A 20465-nucleotide genomic window follows, 5' to 3' on the forward strand; every position below is an offset into this window, starting at 1 on the left:
GGAACACAGCTCCCAAATTCTGATCCTTATCTCTCTTTAACTCAATACAGGAAAAATAGAGGCATCCCCCCCCCCCAAAGAGAAATTGCCAATTTGAAATCCTTCCCTGGCTACCTAGTGCACAAGAAGAAAGGCTGCCCTGCCTGCTGCTAGATTTCGCTCCACACATACACACAAAAAAAACCCCTTTCTGAGGAAGGGGTTATTGTTGGCAGAATCCAGGGGGAAAATCAAGACACACACATACACACACACAACTCAGAGTAAGGGTTCAGGAGAAGAGGAAGAAAGATGCTGGGAACCTAGCAAACTGGCACTATCATTTTTTTTTAAAAAAAAAAGCAAAATAAAATACAAGTTAAAGTGTGCTTTCAGTACACGGAATGAAGTCAAATAAATACATTGATTTTTTTTTTAATGTATAGATACATTTTTTTTTATATCCTACACCCAGAACTTTATACATTTGGTTTCTTCTTTCTGTTCCTCTTTTTTCCTCTGTTTGGAATCAAAAAGAATTTTCTGGTAGCAAGAGGAGGGGAACGAAAATCACCCCCCTCTCCCTGAAAGGCTAGTGCAGACACCTCAAAGGAAAAACGGCCCCCTTCTCCACTATGTGGAGCCCCCTCCCGATTAAGGGTCCGTTGAAAGAGGCCTAAGGCCAAAAGAGTCCAGGCAGAGGCCGGCTGAGGCTAGCAGAGGCTGATTCAAGGCAGAAGGCTCCGTCCAATCTCCAGTGATTGGCAAGAAGGCGATTAACTTTTATCTGAGGACAAAAATAGAAACAGAAAAGAAGTGCTGAAAAGAAAACCACCAGGGATGTCTATGAAGAGTCTCAATCATGCAGGTTGTCCCAAAAGGTGTTTTACCAACAGGCAACTGGGCTTTCTTGGGTTTTTTTTTTTTTCCTTTGAAAGCATTTCGTTTCTCATCCAAGAAGCTTCTTCAGTTCTGAGAACTGAATAGATAAAATCATTTTTACTGATTTCCAAACTTGGGTCAAAATTTCTGGAAAGACTTTGGAACCATTTCTCTCCTCCCCTTCTCCCCCCCCCCAAAAAAAACTGGTTCTTTAGATGCAATTGTTCCATTAATTAAGGGGTGTGCAACCTTTTCCAGGCTGAGGGATTACACTTGGCCTTTAAATGGCACGCCAAGGACATCTCTCCACAAATTAAATTAAATTTTGTTTGATCAACATTTAAATAAGATTAAATGTTGCCACCATGTTTATCCCTGACGCAATGTGTTTAATAATGCACCTTATAAAAATGTGGCAACAAAGACTTTTGGGAGTCCTAGACTGGGCATCTTTGTTTAGACAGGGACACAAGTAGACATTAGCAAAAGGGAAAATGCTGAGCAGAGAGGACGTCAGGTCAGAAATGCGCAATCAGCACAACTAGGCATTGATTCATAATGTTTTGTAACCATTTTGTTTTGTTTTGTTTTTTTAAATTAAGTGTCATGAAAACTGAAGAATTCAACAAGCATCACACAGTAGCTTCCCTTGGAGCTAAATCCTACAAATAATTAAGACGTTACTTTACTATCAGATCAGCTATCCGAGGAATAGGACAGGCATACCCGAATGCTCATCTGTGGTGATGGAGCCAGACAGCCGATGCTGAAGAGCAGCGTAGTTTTCCTCCACTTCCTGAAAAACACAATTCATCGTATACACTTGAAAGAGATTCTGATGAACTGCCGTGGGGAACTACTCTGGAGAAACATGTGGTGGCCAAAAACGCTGCTTGAAAAAGGGATGCAGACAGCCAAAAACCCTCCAGAGCAAGGAGAGATTGCAAGGCTACCCACATGTACTTTGCGAAGCATATTCTTGATGAACGTATCTTTTCTTTTATGTACACTGAGAGCGTATGCACCAAGACAAATTCCTTGTGTGTCCAATCACGCTTGGCCAATAAAAAAATTCTAATTCTAATTCTAATATTCCCTCTCTCTTTGTGAGCAGACAACAGGAACTGCATTTTTTTTTTGGTCACTGGCTGGGAATCAGGATTATGCTTATAGTAGCTAATATTGCCTACATGGACTTTAAATTCAACCAAAGCTCATCTTTTCATCATTTTGGATTCAATTTTTCCCCTATGACTTGACTTTTTTTTTTTTTTTTAAAGATTTAGAAATTTCAGATTGGCAAGTTTTATTGAAATCACTGGGTGAGTTTCCTTCAATCCTTTAAAAAATGTTTACCTATACAAATTTAAAGATTTGTATCAAAAAAAAAAGGGGGGGGAGAATATGCAGCAAAAGGATGATTATTGTTGCTCAGAGGGGCTTGATTTAAACCTCTGAAGCTAATTGAAAAAGATCCTTTGTCAGGGGAAAATCCTTTATTTATATACTGCGAAAACTAATAAAGACAACTTTGAAGATTGGACACTAGAGAGCACCGAATGGCTATCTTGAAATAAATGTTTGATGTTTTGAGTGCACAACACAAATTCTTAAAGCCAAAGTTAGGCAAGAATCTGTTTATAAGGTGGCAACTAACTCTTCCATTTAGGACACTATGCTCACATCAAATCTTTCTGTCTGATCTTAGTACTGTCGGCTCTGCTAGATTCCTCTAAATAAAATATTGACTTATCTCTTTTTGAGCCTCTGAGACTTGAATAGGGTTTTGTTTAATTTTGGCTCAAGAAGTTTCAACACCTTGGCTTTGATAAATCAACACTGGTTTCAACCTTTACATTTCAGTGTTCTAAACTTTAAACTGTACAATGCAGTTCTTTTCTAGAAGTCATTCCTAATATTCATTCACATTCTCCAAACATGGAAGCTTCTCTTCCTCAGGGTTATTCCAAGGTTTTCATTTTTCATCTCTGTCTCCAAAATCTAGGGCAAATCTTTAATCTTAAGCAACCCAGCCAATATATATATATGTATTCTGGAGAACGTCTGATTCTCCTGGTTTTAGAATTTATAGGGCAGAACTGAACATTAGTTTGAAAAGATACTGTGAAAATCAGTCAAGAAGATAAACATACCTCTCTGGATGACATACTCCCCACAAGCCTCTTAATCTCCAATTCTTTAAAATCTAGCCATTTTTTTTTTAAAAAAAAAGGATATATACAGCCCAAAGATCCTCCATTTAAACGAGAACACCCTACCTTCAAATGCTGAAGGCTGGCCTCTATGTTCTGGATGTAACGCATCATCAGGGTACGCGACTCGACAGAGAAGGAAGCCCTTAATGCCTCTGAACTGGATTCCTTGGCAGCTTGCCAGTGGGAGGCCAGCAATTCCTCTGCAAATGGTGAACTGGCTGTAACTGGCTGGCCATCCCGAGACCTGGGTAGCTGGTTGGCAGAGTCCATTGTGCTTTTGTCTGCAGTGCACTTTAGAACGAGCGAAGGTACCTCTTCGTCGGTGGAGCTCTCCTGTACTGTGCCATATCCATCGAGGATCAAATAATTTCCTGGAAAGAGAACAACCTTAGTGGCCCCCCATTTATGAACAGCTCCAGCAAATAAATGGCTTGGGGGAGCATATAACCCGATCTATCTGTGTCTGTGTGCCTCGTGCAAACTTCCTTTCTCAACACACTTTTGCTGCTCTGTTACGAAGCTTTTCCACTGTCAACTAGTTCCCGCCACACTTTGCCCTTGCTCTGGAAGAAAAGAGGGGCACCGCTTATGGAAAAAATGTGCAGTTTCTTAAAAGCGTGTGCCATGTAGGGGAAGTGGCAATCTGAATGGGATTTCGGGTGGACAGAAGGGGTGTATACAGATTAATATATATATACAGATTAAGGGATCTTGTAGGTCATCTAGTCCAACCCCCCGCCCAAGCAGACCCAACACCATTTCTGACATATGGCAGTCCACTCCCTTCTTGAAAGCTTACAGTGATGAAGCTCTAATTGGATTTAATCAGCCTTTTATTGCTCCGAAAGATCAGAGGGAAAAGGTCCAACCATGATAAGATAGCCAATGGATGGAACCCGACACCACACCTCCAAATTCTATTGCTTATTTCTCTCCCAATGCATTTCAAGCATATCCAGAGAAACTCTGATTATTAGGAACACGCTTAATGAGAGAATTCAGCATTTAGCAGATACTCTTTTAAGTTCTGTCATGGCTCAGAAGCACTCCATCATCCTTCCCAACAACACCCAGGAGCTTTTACAACTCAGTTGTTAGTTTCAAATTTGTACCCTGGTGAATTGACTCACCTGAGATCCGTAGCTGCACCTCTTCGACCTCCTTCCCATCTACCACGTCACCTTCTGATGGGTTCTCTTCACCGTGAGCTTCCTGAGCATCAAAAAAGTGCTCCCCACCATCATCCGCAGCACTGGTTCCTCCTTCCAGTTCCTTGGCTGGGGGCTCTGGGTTTGTTCTCGAGGGGTCCATCAACTGCGCGCTATGCAACACAGGGTCCCCTGGGGATACCAATTCGTTCGAAGGCCATTTATCGCAACTAAGTTCAAAGTCATTTGTCTTTGTCCCCGTGGGTGTCCTTCCAGGCCCAGACAGGGTAGTGTCATCGTTATCCGAGTACTGAAGTCCTCTCTTGACAATGTTCTCCTCAGGGGCCCCTGGCAGATCTCTTCTATGGTCAGAAAAAGGATGCCAGTCTTCAAGGGATGCTTGTTCAGACATGCCAAGCTGCTGCATCAGTAATTTCTTCAATAAGCCCACTGAAAGGAAATGCGAGAGCGTCAAAGTAAAGTCCTGGCAATTATTCTCTCTTCTTGAAGGCGTCAGTCAAGAGGCAGGAGGAGGGGAGGAGCCATCGGCTCTCACTGCTTTTGCCCTAGGAACTGGAAGACAGAAGTCGGATTTCTCCACTAACTGTCATCAGCCTTCAGTCAAATGGCCAGGGGTCAGAGAAGTTAGGGGTCCAAGTCACCTTTCACTTAATTTAGGAGAAGCTAAGCCAAACTGGAAAACAGTCTAAGCACAACACTGGTGTTATCACTGGAATATAGGCATAGCCTGATAATCTGATTTTCTGTTACCCGATGTTTGAAAGGCAGGTTATCTTCATTTGTTCAAGAGGCAACAGATATACCTCTAAATCCATCAGACAAAATTTCTACCTATTTCAAAATTTCAGATTCATGTACCTTCAATTACTTACAGTTTCTTAGTGCATCCAACGCCCATCGATTTTCTGAAGCTTGGAATGAGAGCTCTGGACTACTTTGGCTGTAATGTTCGGGTGACTCTTTAATCAGTAGGTCAGTTGGTAGTTTTTCTCCAAACTGCTTGTTGGCTTCCAGAAGTTCTTCCTCTTCTGACTTCTCAGACATGGTCACTGAAGGAGACGGAGTCTTCAGCCCCAAATCTTTATCTAATGAACAAACCAAATGCCAAAATGAACACGAGAGTTTAAAAGAAAGCATAAGCATGAGTAAGTAAGCATTCTCTTTGTCGCATAGTTTAAATTTTATTAGCTCTTCTTTTGGAGTGACAGCTCAAACGGCAGAACTTACATATTTATGGACTTCCAAATCTTTGGAGGCAGGGAATGTGATGTCAAACAGAATACAAAAAAGTATTAATGTACCATTGACTACTGAGTCTCTTGAAGAAAAAAGTGAAACATATCTGCAGAATTCTGTACCATACCCTGTCTAAGGTAATTTTCCAAAAAGGCTCATTTCAATCAAGGAAGTCTTCAAGCTCTCCAGCATAATCAGCAGTGCATTGAAATCTGCCCTTAGCTTTTACCTGGGCTTTGTTTGCTGCTATCTGGGCTCGTCTGTTCTTCCTTCAATTTATGCTGGTCATCTTCTTCCTGGTCTTCTCTGAAAGCCAAAGAAGGAAAACAAATCAATCACTCTGAAATCCTCACTCATAAGTTGCGTCTTTTTAAAAGGAAGACCCTGCATTGTTACAGGCTATCTATGGAATTAAACACCAATCAAAATTTCTTTTTGTTCAGACATACGGGGTTTCCCCCACCCCACCCCAACTTACTCGCATGGTCCCGATTGTGGCAATGGAATTACATTTCTGCCTCTTCCAACTTTGACGGTTCCTGCCATCTGTACTATGAGGTCCTGCCATCTATAATAATGCAAATATAAAGAAATTTGTCCAAAATACATCTTCTTCCCTGTCTCCTGAGAGATGGGCACAAGTTCTACTCCCGTCAGTGCTCCATTTAAGGTACTGTGTCTTTTTCTACGTATGTGTGGCCTTGGTGTAATGAGGGTGCTTAAGTCGCTTTGAAGTACCTTTTCTGCTTGAAACTGAATAGGGCCATATCCCCAATTTTCATACTTTGGGTGCTCTTCTTGAACTAATTGAGATTTAAAACTTTAGCAGAACATAGGGCAAGGGCATCCTTTCTGTCCTGCTTCTCAAACAACAGCAGAAACACAAACTGTCCAACATTTTGCCTAATGACAGATGGCTCTATGTAACTTACTAAAGACTACAAATATTTCCTATGACATGTTTTGAGAAGCCCTGCTGTTGATTAGTATGTTATTAATTCAGGTTGACTTTAAATGTGGAATGTTACATGGACCTCAGTTTTGTTTCTTGGTTAAATCTCCTCAAATCTAATGCTCCATTTTTATCAGCAGGAGAAAAAGATGACTTTATATGCCATAATGGGAGGAAGAATCCTCAAAGAGTCCTGTAAAAAAAAAAAAAACCTTACAACTTCTAGAGGGAAGCTCCTTCACAGATTTGGAACACAAGATTTATTTTCCTCCTTAACAACTGATAAATAGTCTGCATTTTCCCAAGCCGACTTACACTGTCTTTTCAGAAACTGTCTGTGCCACCAGTTCATAAATCTGGGCTCCATTTTCCGACATGGAAATGACAAAGAATGCTTTATTATCTGGAGAAACAAAGAACAAGTTAAAGCTGATAGAACCTCTGTCGTCTTTTGATTTACTAGAATTCAGCTTTGTATATCAGATATGGTTGAGAAGAAGACAGTAATTGTTGCAGTAACTACATGAGTTTAGAATGGACTTCAGTTGCATAGGTTGAACTGATAGAACACAATTCCCCCTTTCCCTCAATCAGCTTTTCCAACAGTTGGCGTGTTCAGACTGTTTTGTAAAATGCTCTTAACTAGTTCTTATCCACTGGGTAAAATATGCAGATAAAGAAATGATAAGAAATGTCATTTCTTATCTATAAACTTCACTCAAGAATATAGTATATAGAGTTATAAGAAATAATTCCATGCAGAAAAACAGCCATGCCGTAACTACTCAACTAATTAACTGAGGTTTAATAATCCTGGGGTTTTTTAAATTCTGGTTTCTTAAATTGGGAAGAAGTTATGTGGCTCTTCAATATACTTCTTTGCTCAAGTGTGACTCTCAATGTTGTATTTCCTGCATCAATCCTTGGTCAAGTAAACGCTAGCACAGGTGTCGTGACTGAGGTGGGCCATTTTGCATGAAGGATCATCGAACAGGTAGGATAGGAAGGACAACACAGTTCACTTCTATTTGTATAAAGTTCTATGAAAAAGTTACGTCCTCCCATTTTTGTCACTAGTCAATATCAGAGCTCCTTATGGATGCTACTAATATAAATTAAGTTCTTCAAATATCTAAGACTGATTATGTTTTAATCCACTAGAAACCAAATAGCTGAAATTAGCCACTGCTTTAATCTTAGCCCAAAGGAATGAAGCAGCAATTCTCACACTTTACCTCTCGCAGGTCAGAGGTTTAATTACAGCATCTATTACACTATTTGCTGGAAAATCAATTATACAACTTCGGTATGGAACCTAATTAGGCTCTTTTCCCAAACTGGGTAAGTCAGCTTTTTAAGAGTAGTCAATTCTGGCGAGCACTTTTATTTAACTGGATTCAAACAGGGCTGCTTCTATTAAGTATAAATCTAAAGGGGAGGAGAAAGCCACAAGAATATTACCCTCCTAGGACCTTTCCCCAGAAAAATCAGAAGTGCAGCAGACTGAAGACACAGATAGCCAACAAGATGGTAACCAAACTACATAGATTTTACTATAGCCCTGTTTGCAGCTCTGTGTGTATGGGTTGAACCATTGTCTTGTGGTGTTACCTACTTGTGTTTCAACTTCAATAACAGACACTTGGGGGAGGGGGGGTTCCTTGGGTTTCATTACCCCAAACCAGATAACATCATCAGTGATGTGATGATGTTACCTAGTTTGGGCAATGAAATATCTACAAGAAAACAACCGAGCACAGAGAGAACACCAAGGACCCTCGTTTCAACCCTGAGCTACAAATATTCTCCCTTTACGGTAAGAGATACTTGGCCTGATATGCTCCTTTCCATCGAGGGTATGGAAACAGCAGTCCATTATATTACCTCCACCAACTGACATGAGGCTGTTACTGGAGAATACACTTCTCTGGATCGACCAGACATCATAATGATATCCATACAGCCTGAAAAGTTCCAATTTAGACTCAACTGCCCAGAGAGCATTCTGTCGGAAAATTGAGGGTCAGCTAGATGCTTGAGAGAAGCACCGAGGTTTTTCTTAATGAGCAATGGTTTTCAACCTGCTATTCTTCCCTGAATTCCATCCTTAGACCCCCAGGGCAATGATTGGATTAGACAGCACCATTTTTTTTTTCCAAAACAGCGTTAGAACTGCTTAACCTTCTCAGCCCTACTAACCTGTAGCCACTTGGCGAACCAAGACTGTGTTCAATTTAATAACAGGGCTAAATGTGTGCTTGCTATCGGCTGTATTAGCCAGGATCTTGCTGTGACATCTCAACACCAGTCTGTCATCTTGCTTCTGCAACAATACCAGAATATCTTCCAAGAGCAATGTATAGAGATCTGCAGTGGTAGGAGAAAAACGGAAATGGGCTATTATTTCTACCTTGTAGTTATCGAAGGCTGCACCCCAAGCAGAAGCAATAATAAGCCATAAAATTTCTCAGCCAGGCATACAAAGCATTTTAGACCCATCTGTAATTCTGAGAACCAGATTGAAAACCGCTGCGGTCTTTATTATCTTCCGGCTCGTTTCAAAATAGTCATTGCTTAATTAGCTCTAAGGAAATTACATAACATCCTCATGTAATTTCCCCCGATGTCCTACAAGTCTCAATGAAAAGAACAGATAACAACGTACCAATAGTTTTGTCACGATTCACCTTCCAAGTCAGAGGCCCTTCATGAATCATTTTCTTCTTCGTGAGATCTAAATTCTACCAAAAAAAGAGCAAAAAATAAAAATAAAAATTATCCATTCTGATTGGTAGGTCCTTGGTGTTTTGTTGCTTTTATTGTATTTTACTTCCTACTAGGTGTTTTAGTGTTGTAACTACTTTTCTGGTCACTGCTCGTAAAATTCAAAATATTCATCAGAAGGACCACCATTACAAATTTGAGGAACCAATATCAGAGATCTTTTAATACCTATTCACTATCTTATTTATTCATAGAAAAAGGCAAAGAGTGGTTTTGACTATTTCACTTTGTAATTATCGTAGGGAGGTCATTTTGCACCAAAGAATTCTAACCTGAGAAGAGGGACAAGAAGGGACTTCATATTTCCCTTTCAAGCCTCCTTTTCTAGACAATAATTCTCATTTTATATAGCCTGATCCAGCTTGCTGATAAATCCAGGTCCGTCTGTGTCAGCAGTGAAATCCGGCTGGATCTATCCCGCTCGTGCGAGCCGGTAGGGCCGGCGGCGGGAGGCTCTGCCCACTAGCTGGGACGTCATCATGTCCTGTTTTTTACCCTCTGCACATGCGCAGAAGAGGCGCGTGCGTTCACATTTCCGATCCGGTAGCGAAGGTAAGAGCATTTTACCCCTGGTCTGTGTCCTGAGGAGAACTGGCCCCAAATGTGGTGAGATACGTATCATTTTTTATTCTTTTTCCTTTGCAGTATCTTAAAATCCAAATACTGGAGGCAATACAATTGGGTAGAAACAGAAGCAAAAAGAACAACAAAGTATATTTCTGAATGCTTATCAGATTTCAGGATCCCGCTCTTCTTTCTTCCACTCACCCTGAATTCATCCAGCAAAGGGCCCTCCACCTGCTTCAGGTAGGACAAATCAAGCCGCCGCTGGTAGTCCTCCAAATGCTATTGAGAAAAGACAAATTCAAGTCAGTTGAAGGCAAGCAACAATTAGTCACTCTGGGATCCCTTTAAAACAAAGCATAGACAGAGACGCCTTCTCATTTATAAAACCATAACCCCGCCCTCGCAGCCAATAAACCGCTTCAGCTTTTGAAAACCGAGTTACATCTGCCTCTTCTTACCTGCTTGTTCTCAGCTTCTTTGACAGCTTGGTTCACAAAATTGAGAATCTGCCGACAATGATCTGCTGCTTTCTTCACTTTTTCCTTCTCTAAAGGTTGCTCTAAAAAAATGAAACGGGTGAAATGTGAAACAATAATAATGAAACACATAACCACATATACACTCAATCTCCAGACAAAATTGCATTCTTTTGTCTGCTAAGACAAAATGTGAACGCCCCACATGTTCAAGCTTCTTTTAAAAAGCAAATTATGAAGCTGAACTTTGTATCGATGCTTTGTGAAATTCATGCATTAATGTTGTAGGTAATAAGAGTGCAAAAAGGGAGGAATGGCAATGGCAAAAATGAATACCCAGCCTCATCATTAACAATCTAATTTTTTTAATTACAACTCATCACTTTGCTCCTTCATCTGGAGGAAAATAAGGGAATTTATTTATTTATTTATTTATTATTATTTATTAATTTTATTTCTATACCACCCTTCTCCCGAACTACTCAGGGCGGTGTACAGCCTAATTAAAAACACAAAGACAGACAGAGTTTAAAAATAATTAAAATTATTAAATAATATTAAATTATTAAATAATTTCAGAAAGATGAAGCGGTACTGAAATGGGGACAAATTATTTTTTGACGGAATTTGTTAATTTGAGTTTCATTTTGAACCCAAACCATTCTCTGCAACTGCCACATCCCAATCCAGCCACAAACAAAATGGGAAACGTGGTACCTGAGTACTTTGCAATATTATCCAGCAAGAGGGGATACTTGGTGAGCCGTTGCATCTCAGTGGGAATAATATCTTTTAGCTGTAATCGGCGACACAGCGGATTGCTCTCAGCTTCCTAAATGGAAAAAGTGGAAGTGCATTTGTAATTTTTATTAAGACCATAATTACCTGAATTGATACTGCCCTATAAACATTTTAGTGGTTTGCGTTTCAGGCTAGAAAATACAAGTTAAGGTACAACCAAGATTAAGCAGAAATGCAAACAATCCTATTTTAGTAGGCAATTAGAGGAAAGGTCCAGGGTGAAGCCTGGGAACAGCTTCCACTGCTCATTATTTCAGACTTAATATGATCAGCAATCAATCTCAGTCGCAGGCTTACAGGAGACGGTAGCTTAGTTTTTCGCGTCATGTAGAGAGTACATAATATTTTAGAATCCCAACCACCGAGCCGAGAAAATTAGCCAAGATCTTTCATAAATCAAGTGAGATACTTGGCATTTATTCTTTTTTCTCCTTCAGTTTGTTTTTTTTTTTAAAAAAAAACAGGACAGCCTCAGAAAGGCTTTTTTTTTTAAGAGCTCAACTTTGGAAATGGAGAGCTCCACTTCCTGCAGAGGCTTAGATGGGGGAGGTTGTCTTCCAGCCTATAAATTGACTCCAAGAAGCTAACATGAATCTGAATGAGCTACCAGCTCATCACAGAGCCAAGCTAAAGGGCGGGGTGGGGTGGGGGCACTATTTGGTAGCTCTTATACTGAAATGGAGCAAAGGCCACCTTCGCTGGATTAGTATATTAAAGATTCATAGCAAAAAATAGCTCATGCCCGAACAGATTAAGCACAGTTCTAATTTATAAATTACAGGTCGTCCTCAATTTACGACCACAATTGAGCCCAAAATTTCTGTGGCTAAGCAAGACATTTGTTAAGTGAGTTTTGCGCCATTTTACTTTTTTTTTTTTGGACACAATTGTTAAGTGAATCACTGCTGTTCTTAAGTTAGTAATATGGTTAAGTGAATCGGGGTTCCCTGCCGACGTTGTCAGAAGGTTGCAAAAAGTGATTACATGATCCAGGGACCCTGCAACTGTCATATATATATGAGTCAGTTGCCAAGCGTCTGAATTTTGATCACATGATCATGGGGATGCTGCAACGGTCGTAAGTGTGAAAAAATGGTCATAAGTCACTTTTTTTTTCAGAGCCATTGAAACTTTGAATGGCCACTAAATGAAGTAAGGATTACCTGTATAAAAAAGTATAATTTTAATTATTATAAGTCGTCTAGGGCTGCCTCGAGCTGCAAAAGGCAGCATGTAAATTGAATGGAATGAATGAATGAATGAATGAATGAATGAATGAATGAATGAATGAATGACGGACGGACGGACTGACTGGTTTTGTCCTCACCTCCAATGTCCAGCAGTCCTAAAACAAGGATCAGCTAGATGCCAAATCCCAAATACTTACCTGGACGAAAGTTTGGAAGCGAGAGTCCTTCTTTTGCCGTGACTTGATCACCTCAAGAGCAAAAGGTTGGTTGCTACAGAAGGTAGCCGTGGCTTGCTTCAATTTCTCCTCGCCTGCTTCACTGAACTGGGATGAGAATCCACAGGTACAAAAGGTTAAAAAAAAAAAATGAACTGCAGATATAATGCTAGCGTGAACGATTATTTACACAGCAGATGGACGCTTGGGAACGAGACATGTTCTGTGTTAGCCTGTTCATGGGAAGACCCATGTGCCTCTTTCTTTCTATTCTTCTACACAAACTTTGGAAAAATAGGGGTTCCTATTACCAACTTTAATGTACAACTCCCAAGATTAAATGATAAATTATCACAAAATATATTGCTGCTAAATATCAGCAAGCCTCATTTTTAGTAAATCCTGATTAACTCTTTAATGCCCTGATGAATGCATTAATACTTGCTGCACTTTTGTATTTTAAATGTTCTTACCTGACTCCAAAAACCTAAAGTGAGAACTTATAGCCTGAAACTCTCCAAAATGCTTAAAAACTTTGTCTTCCTATCACTTCCAAGTTTTGCACTCTCTTGACTTTGTGAACAAATTTTAGAGGACAAGTAATCTTCTTTTTCCTTTAGGAGGTATGGTGACCTTTAAGCTAAATTATCTTATTCACTCTGAAAGTCACTCTGCTAGATATTTCTTAGCAGAAGCAAATACATGCCCCATGCTGCTCAATCTTCCTATTTTAATACTGCCCCTGTTATATAATTCTCTCAGAATGGAAGTTTCAGATAATAGATTTCTAGACAAGGTAAGAGTTGTAGCTCAGCTGATCTTTTATTTCTCAAACACTTCAATTCTTAGAGGAAGAAAAAAAAAACCCTAAACTTGTGTTGTTTCTCATATGTACACACACAAACATTTAGTTTACCCAAGTTAACAAATCTTCTCCAATTTGATCAATTACGGATGTCTCGTTTCTTTTCCTCACTGCTTTCATCTGCTCATTCAGTCCAGCTAAGTAGCAAAGAAAAAGAAAGAAGGAGAGAGATTTGGGAAAAACCAAAGCAATTGCCTGAAACCAATCATATTTAACCACCCCATGGTTATTTCAGGATCAACTTCTGAGTGTTTTTTTTTTCTTTTCTTCCTGCATTTTTCTGCAATGCAGGGTCCCTTTTTTTTCAGAACAAGACTTGGTTGATCCATTGGCTGGGACAGAAATTGACTAATCCAACTTGATAGCTGAACCTGACATTGTGAGCTGAGAAAATGACTGACCCAAAGACACCCAGCTGGCCTTCATGCCTAAGGCAGGGTAAAACTCAGCCTCCTGATTTCTAGCCTGGTTCTTTTAACAATTAGACCAAGATAACTCTCTGTATTGTATACTATAATATAATAGAACAGAATTCAATATGTATTAAGTTATTTTGCTGTTCAATGTGGTAGAAGGGAACAATATTCTGTGGGATTATTTTCTTGGAAAATATTTATGAGGAATCAAAAATAATCAGCCTCATAAAATCTTCCTCCTCCTCCTCTGTTCCTCCTCTATTTCATATACACCCTTTTTGTCCAATAGCTTTTATAAGTGATTGGCTCACAGAGTGAATTAATTTAAAGTCTGAGACAGGATAACAAGCTTGCAGTAAGCACAGATTCAAGCACCACTCTACTCTAGTGGCCAACAAAACCCTTTCTCACACATACAAACAGCTATGCAGCACAATCTGAGGCCCTAAAACCCCAGGCAGCCCCTCATGCCTTAGATGTGACACCCTCGGTGAAGCCTTCTGGGTTAGTCACTCCGATAACTGCTTTATTAATCCAGCAGTCAGGCAGCCTCACTCACTATGAAGCTGGAGGATATCCTCCAGATTTGAAAATATTTTCCGCAGGTCAGGAGCTGTCAGAATCCCTTCGCGGGACACCCGCTGATAGAACAAGTGATCCAGGACTTTCAGCTTACGGACATGAGCGCGTTCAGTGTAGAATAATTCTGGAAAGAAGGAGAACAAATAAGAGTGGTTGTGATGGTCTTCGTAAGGGAGAGAGGAGATTAGATGAAGAATGTGCAGATAAATAACACCTTCAGAATAATATCAGGAGGTATTCCCTGAATTACTGAACAATTGAACAAACCCTTTTAGATAAAGAAGAATCTAAGTGACATGCTCTAGCTGTCTTTTACTGCCCCAAATATATCACAATTGGCACTGCCTTCAAAACTATGGCAGGCCAACCTCCCTCTCATCTTCCTAGGAATTTTCCTCTGGACAATGTGACTGAAAGCCAACGTTGCGATTTTGAGGGTGGACACAGCACCTCAGTTACAGAAAACAAAGAAACAACCAAGCATTGGCATTCCTCTGGTTCTCTCCCCCTCCACCCTCCTCCTCCATAAACTCACCATTAATCACTTCCTGGCGTTTAATTTCAGATGGTTTCAAGCCAAGCAACACTTCACGGCTCACCAGCTGCTGCCAGTTGGGCTGGTCAGTCTCCATGTCGAAATCAAAGAGCTCATCTTCACTGTGGACATCCCCAGCACTCACACTGTCCACTCTAGGAAGAGGGAAAGGAAAGAGGCCCCTTTAACTTTAGCAAGGCACTTTGTGGGAAGAGTAAGAAAGACAAAGGAATAATAAGGCAGCCTGGGTCCTTGGTGACTAACACTTGCCTTAGGGTTGGAAATGATGTCTAATCAAGCTTCGTATTGTATCCTTAGTATTTTCTTTTTATATTTTAGGTGGAGAGAGCCACAAGGTTGCAGCTCAGCAAAAAGGGGAAAGGCACATTTCCCAGAGACAGCATAACAGCTAATTAAATTTTAATGAGGATCTGCCTGCTTTATACCAGGGGTCTCCAAAGTTGGCAACTTTAAGACTTGTGGACTTCAAGTCCCAGAATTCCTCAGCCAGCAAAGCTTTGTTGAAGTCCACAAGTCAGCTGCGCTGGCTGAGGAATTCTGGGAGTTGAAGTCCACAAGTCTTAAAAGTTGCCGAGTTTGGAGACCCCTGCTCTGTACCATATCTAGGTTTCACAGGAAAACTTTATATGAACGTATTTGGATTTCTAGTTGTCTCTATCCGAAGTCAATAAAGATGCTGATAGTTTATGGGCCTTTTCTTCCTTCCACTATAGTCAGACTAATATAAGAAACTTGCCAGAATCTATTTTAAACACATGTATACTTGTACTCACTTGCGGAAAGGTTTTGGAGTCCCTGATTCTCCTAACCTAGAAAGGAAACCAAACTTTTATGAAAACGTTATTTGAGAAAGTGATTTTTTAAAAATTGATCACTTTAGATAGAGAGTTCAATAGTAACTCAAGATGAACTTCAAACCAATGAGGAACAGAGTTATAAACGACTAAAAACAGTGGTCGACAATTGAATTGACTATCTAGGCTGTCATCTCTGTTGTCCTACAAAGACATGCCATACTTTATTCTCGTATCTCTAAATTACAAAAGTTACTGCTTAAGTTTGAGGCTAAGACTTGCCTATCAACTTCGCCTTCTTCTTCCTGCAAATGGTCCAGGGGAGGAGATGGAAAATCAAATATGACGCTAGGCGTACAAGGTATGCTGTCCACAGAATCACCAGGATTAATTGCTTCTCCAACTTGCTTTGGCCCTAAATATAAGCACACAACAAATCAATAAGGCAGAGCTGTATCAAACATCTAAAGCCATCCGTTTTCTAAAGTGTTTCCCACCATTTCTCCACCTATTTTTCCTAGGACCACATATCATCTCTCGAATGAGATAAGTGGCCTTTCAGCAGTCAGAAACCTATAAAATGACAGTGACTTCCATGACAATGGAATGTTTTCCTCTTGCAACTGGGAAGTGAAAAAAGACTGTAATGCAGTTTTTGACGATGATGTCAATTTACCCGTTTCGCCATCTTTGCTCCCTTCCTGAGATGGGAACGTTCCGGAAACTGCTGGAGACACCAAGTTAGCAGGCTGGAAGGCTGAATCCATGCCATCACTGATCCCACTTTGGCGCATCTTGACCACTTCTGGCGGTTCCGGGCTGACTGAAGACGAGGAGGATAAGTGCTTTGGATGGCGTTGTTTTTGTATCTCCATGGCTCTGCCTACTGGGTAAATAAGGAGTAATCAGCAATGCAGAAAATTTAGTCTCCACTGAAATCTGAAAAATACATCCACCGTAGTCTAGCTTCAGGAAACTATGACCAAGTTAACTAGAAAAACAAAATACGTATATCTTCAGTTGACATACTTGCATAGCTGTCATGGCGGCTCGGCCTCCTTGGAGGTCCCAGGATATTTGAGAAGACTCTCCTCTTCTTTTCATCCCCTTCCTTATCTTTCTTCATACTTTGCTGCAGTTGAAAAGGAACCGAAAGTAATAATGGTTGTCAAAAGTGCCTTTTCATGAAACCTTTTAAAACGTGGGTGTCCAACTTTTGGGCTTGCCTGGGCCACACTGAGTGAAAAGGAATTGTCTTGAGCCATATATATAAAAAATAGAATTAATGTGTATTGTTATCGCTAAAAATCACACAATAATGTTAAAAGTTTACGATCCTGTGGGTCACATTGCTAGCTGTCCAAGCTGCATGCGGCCTTTGGGCCATGGGATGGACATGGCTTGATTTAAAAGGAAAGTTTTAGTTATTCTGCAATTCAGATTTACCAAATGATTTTACACCTTCAAGATGGAAACAAACTGCTGTGTAAAGACTAACGAGAGACCAACACAAGTAGATGCATGGTCTCTTAGAACATTTAGTGCTCAAAGCAGAAAAATGCACAGTTCCAAAGAAAGGGAACAATTCACTGAAATTCCCTTAGCTGACCCTATTAAAAGAGAGCTGCTTTACAATGTTGTATCAATGTCCTTAGTTAATAAGAGCCTCGGTGGTGCAGCGGACTAAAGTGCTGTTAAGTGCTAGCACTTAGCTGCCAGCTGCCTGCAATTAATGCAAGTTCGAATCTCACCAGGCTCAAGGTTGACTCAGCCTTCCATCCTTTCGAGGTAGATAAATTGAGGACCCGGATTGTGGGGGCAATAAGCCAACTTTGTATAGAACAACACCGCCTGGGGGGGCCGAAAGCCCTAATAAGCAGGTATATATAAAAAAGTATGCAGGCTATTGCTATAATGCATTGTAAGCGGTCCTGAGTCTACGGAGAAGGGCGGCATATAAATTGGACTAATAAATAAACTAAAAATAAAATAAGTTTCAAAACTGACACTTTTCACTTTTTTGCAACAGCTTGTAAGGAATTCAGTTTCTGGTACAAGACCTAATACACTTTCAGTCCATGCAAAAGAGATGTACATAATGCTTAATTTTGTATTCTCTACCAGGGTGGCTAATTAAAGTGGCTGTACATAGGATATACTCTACTTTGTCTCCAACATCAGATTCAGAAACTCTATTTTCTACTAGATACAATTTTTCTTCTATTGAAGGAAAAAGGCTTTTGCAATAGGCTCAAAGTGTCAGAGACACACGGTACTAATTAACATCACAGTTGTGCTTTGTTAACATCATGTTCTTAAAATAGTTACGTATCAATTTGCCAAACAGGCACCTGGACAGAAATTCTGATTTTTTAAAAAATATCCACCTTACCTTTATCTTTGGCAGGAATCCAATCCGTCCCCGTTTTTGGTCTAGGTTCCGGGGTTCTTTAACACGTACACCAAGGTGCTTCATGTAGGTGAGAATAACATACTGTATAGCTGAACTGTAGATGAGACCAAACAGAAGAACGGGAAAACAATATCACATTACTTCAATGATGGGATGGCAAATGAGCTTCTCTCTTTTCCAGTATATTTTTCTGACACTGACAATTTATATTGTTATGGAAGGAAGATGTGAAGATCTACCTGCAAATGATTATTTCTATTATCTTATTAGTGAAATAATCAACATCATTATTATCCTGAAATTGTTGATTTAAGTGGGAATTAATAATAATAATTGAAAGAAAAATTACGTGATCCAAAAAGTATTGAGTACTAGCAATTATAATACTCATAAACCCAAACTACAGGGAGGCATGTAGTTTTAAATTCAGTCACTGCCGTTTCTCTTAAAGTAGGATGTGGGATAGAACGGCTGTGAAAGATCCCTTGCTTGTTATTGTATAGATCCAGGTCCTGTCGGATTATAATGTATTGGTGTAAAAGAGTGTTGAGAGAAGAATATACAGAAAATAACTGTAATTTGCCTAAACCGCCAACAGAGGACTCCACCAGTTCAGCACATATAATAAACCAGAATGGAAAGGTTTAGTGTGATTGTAACCAGGGTTTAATTACCTCTTATCCTCTTCTATAGGCTGAGATGACATCCTGCAGAGGAAAGAGGCAAAAATTAATTTTAAAATGTCAGTTTCAATGCTCGATATTGACTTTTATTTAGACTGGCAAAGACTGTCTTGTCCTTCAACCCAAATTGTTATACTACTATAGGAATATGGCCAGGGGGTTAAATGATAAATGGAACAACTATCAGATGTAGAGTGCATAAAAATTCTACATTTTGTTGTTGAAAGTTGTTAGCAAGAAGTCTCGGGTCATGACCACAATGAACCAAGATTGGATAATCTAAGTCGTATTTTACACTTGAATGCAACTACCAGCGCTAGTTGTAATTAAGAGGCATACCTCTCATCTTATGGTTTGTCAAGCCCTGTTTTCCTCTGCAAAACATAGGCTCTGCTTTACGACAATTCATCAACAGAAATAATTAAATATTGCTGGGCCCCAGCTCCATTTTTTAGAGCCGGACTAACAGCTACAACAGAACGCAATGATCTGAGCGCAGCATCTACCTATCAAATTCATCTCTGAGGGAAGATGGAGTAATTTCCTTCCTCCCCAAGTTCCTTCCTCTGCACAGGACAGCTAGAAGGTTGTGTCTGCCTCAGGCATACTTACAGCACGTCTTCAATTTTAGTCAGGATTTGCTCCGCACACGCTCTCTCCTTCTCTAAGGTCATCCGGTCCCGAACGCGTTCTGCATCCAGCCTGGTCAGTTCTCCTTCTGCCAGCGTGAGGCCCATGCTGCGTTTCTGTCTAAAGGCACAGAATAAAGAGTGAGAAACCCTTGTGAGCACAAGAAGGGAAGCCATGGGGGCTCATCTTCAAGTGGGCCACCGATTCAGCAGGCTTTTCTTAAATACGCCTTTCATACCTCAATGAATCCAATCAGTTAAAAAGAACACATTATGCATTATGTGAAAAGAAGACAGGCAGTTCTCACTTAATAACTATTCGTTCAGTGACTGTTTGAAGTTATGGTTGTGTTGAGAAACCAGTCCTCAAAGTAACAGCCACTGTAGCACCCTGATGGTCACGTAATCTGAATTTGGGTGCTTGAAAGCCTGTCCACATTTAAGACTGCAGCGTGTACTGACTTAGATTAATTTCCAAAAACCCCAAATCCTCAAAATGAAGATGGATACTTGGCAGGAAGTATTCCCTAAAACACTACAAATAAACAATAACTAAACTTCAACGTTTGCACAAAATTTAACCGATAAACAACATGTACCTAAAATCTTCAAGGTGCTTTTGTACTTCGAGAAACACTTTTTCTTGCATAGCTTGAATACAGTGGCGGTGCAATTCTTCAGGAATTAATTCCAGCCTTCTCTTTTCTGCAGATTAAGGGGAAAATCCATTTTATTTAGAACCAAGTATTTAGCTGACTTTTATTTTAGCTTTACTTCGGCAGCACAGATTTTTTTTTCCTATCTAATAATTGGAAGCTTTATCTCCCCACTGGGGCTGACGTTACTCAAATACAGCGCTGGTGCTGTGGTTAGAACACAGTACTGCAGGCTATTTCTGATGATCACTGGCTGCCAGCAGTTTGGCAGTTCGAATCTCACCAGGCTCAAGGTTGACTCATCCTTCCATAGTCGGTAAAATGAGGAGCCGGATTGTTGGGGGCAAATATGCTGACTCTGTAAAGCGCTTAGAGAGGGCTGTAAAGGACTGTGAAGCGGTATA

General features: G+C 40.2%; 1 protein-coding gene across 5 annotated transcripts in view; it reads right to left on the reverse strand.

Moving 5' to 3' along the window:
• Positions 1-398: 398 nt before the first annotated feature.
• ARHGEF12 (Rho guanine nucleotide exchange factor 12) overlaps positions 399-20465 on the reverse strand; it is a 68416-nt gene continuing 48349 nt past the window's right edge. For 3 of the 5 annotated variants that reach the window (XM_034430489.3, XM_034430491.3, XM_034430494.3), the window contains 25 exons: positions 20005-20110; positions 19389-19526; positions 18768-18800; positions 18073-18187; positions 16710-16812; positions 16357-16566; positions 15963-16095; positions 15660-15695; positions 14866-15020; positions 14308-14454; positions 13384-13469; positions 12450-12575; positions 10979-11093; positions 10244-10344; positions 9987-10064; positions 9100-9175; positions 8634-8801; positions 6750-6837; positions 5961-6050; positions 5712-5788; positions 5119-5331; positions 4208-4675; positions 3141-3448; positions 1588-1657; positions 399-766 (listed from right to left, as the gene is read on the reverse strand). In XM_034430489.3, coding sequence (XP_034286380.2) covers positions 756-766; positions 1588-1657; positions 3141-3448; positions 4208-4675; positions 5119-5331; positions 5712-5788; positions 5961-6050; positions 6750-6837; positions 8634-8801; positions 9100-9175; positions 9987-10064; positions 10244-10344; positions 10979-11093; positions 12450-12575; positions 13384-13469; positions 14308-14454; positions 14866-15020; positions 15660-15695; positions 15963-16095; positions 16357-16566; positions 16710-16812; positions 18073-18187; positions 18768-18800; positions 19389-19526; positions 20005-20110 — 3251 coding nt within the window. In that variant the 3' untranslated portion in view covers positions 399-755. The remainder of the gene's footprint in view (positions 767-1587; positions 1658-3140; positions 3449-4207; positions 4676-5118; positions 5332-5711; positions 5789-5960; positions 6051-6749; positions 6838-8633; positions 8802-9099; positions 9176-9986; positions 10065-10243; positions 10345-10978; positions 11094-12449; positions 12576-13383; positions 13470-14307; positions 14455-14865; positions 15021-15659; positions 15696-15962; positions 16096-16356; positions 16567-16709; positions 16813-18072; positions 18188-18767; positions 18801-19388; positions 19527-20004; positions 20111-20465) is intronic. The other 2 variants (XM_034430490.3, XM_087875699.1) reach the window with 1 other exon arrangement.

Source organism: Pantherophis guttatus, chromosome 9, assembly GCF_059756535.1.
Source record: "Pantherophis guttatus breed Tessera chromosome 9, ASM5975653v1, whole genome shotgun sequence".
Lineage (NCBI taxonomy): Eukaryota > Metazoa > Chordata > Lepidosauria > Squamata > Colubridae > Pantherophis > Pantherophis guttatus.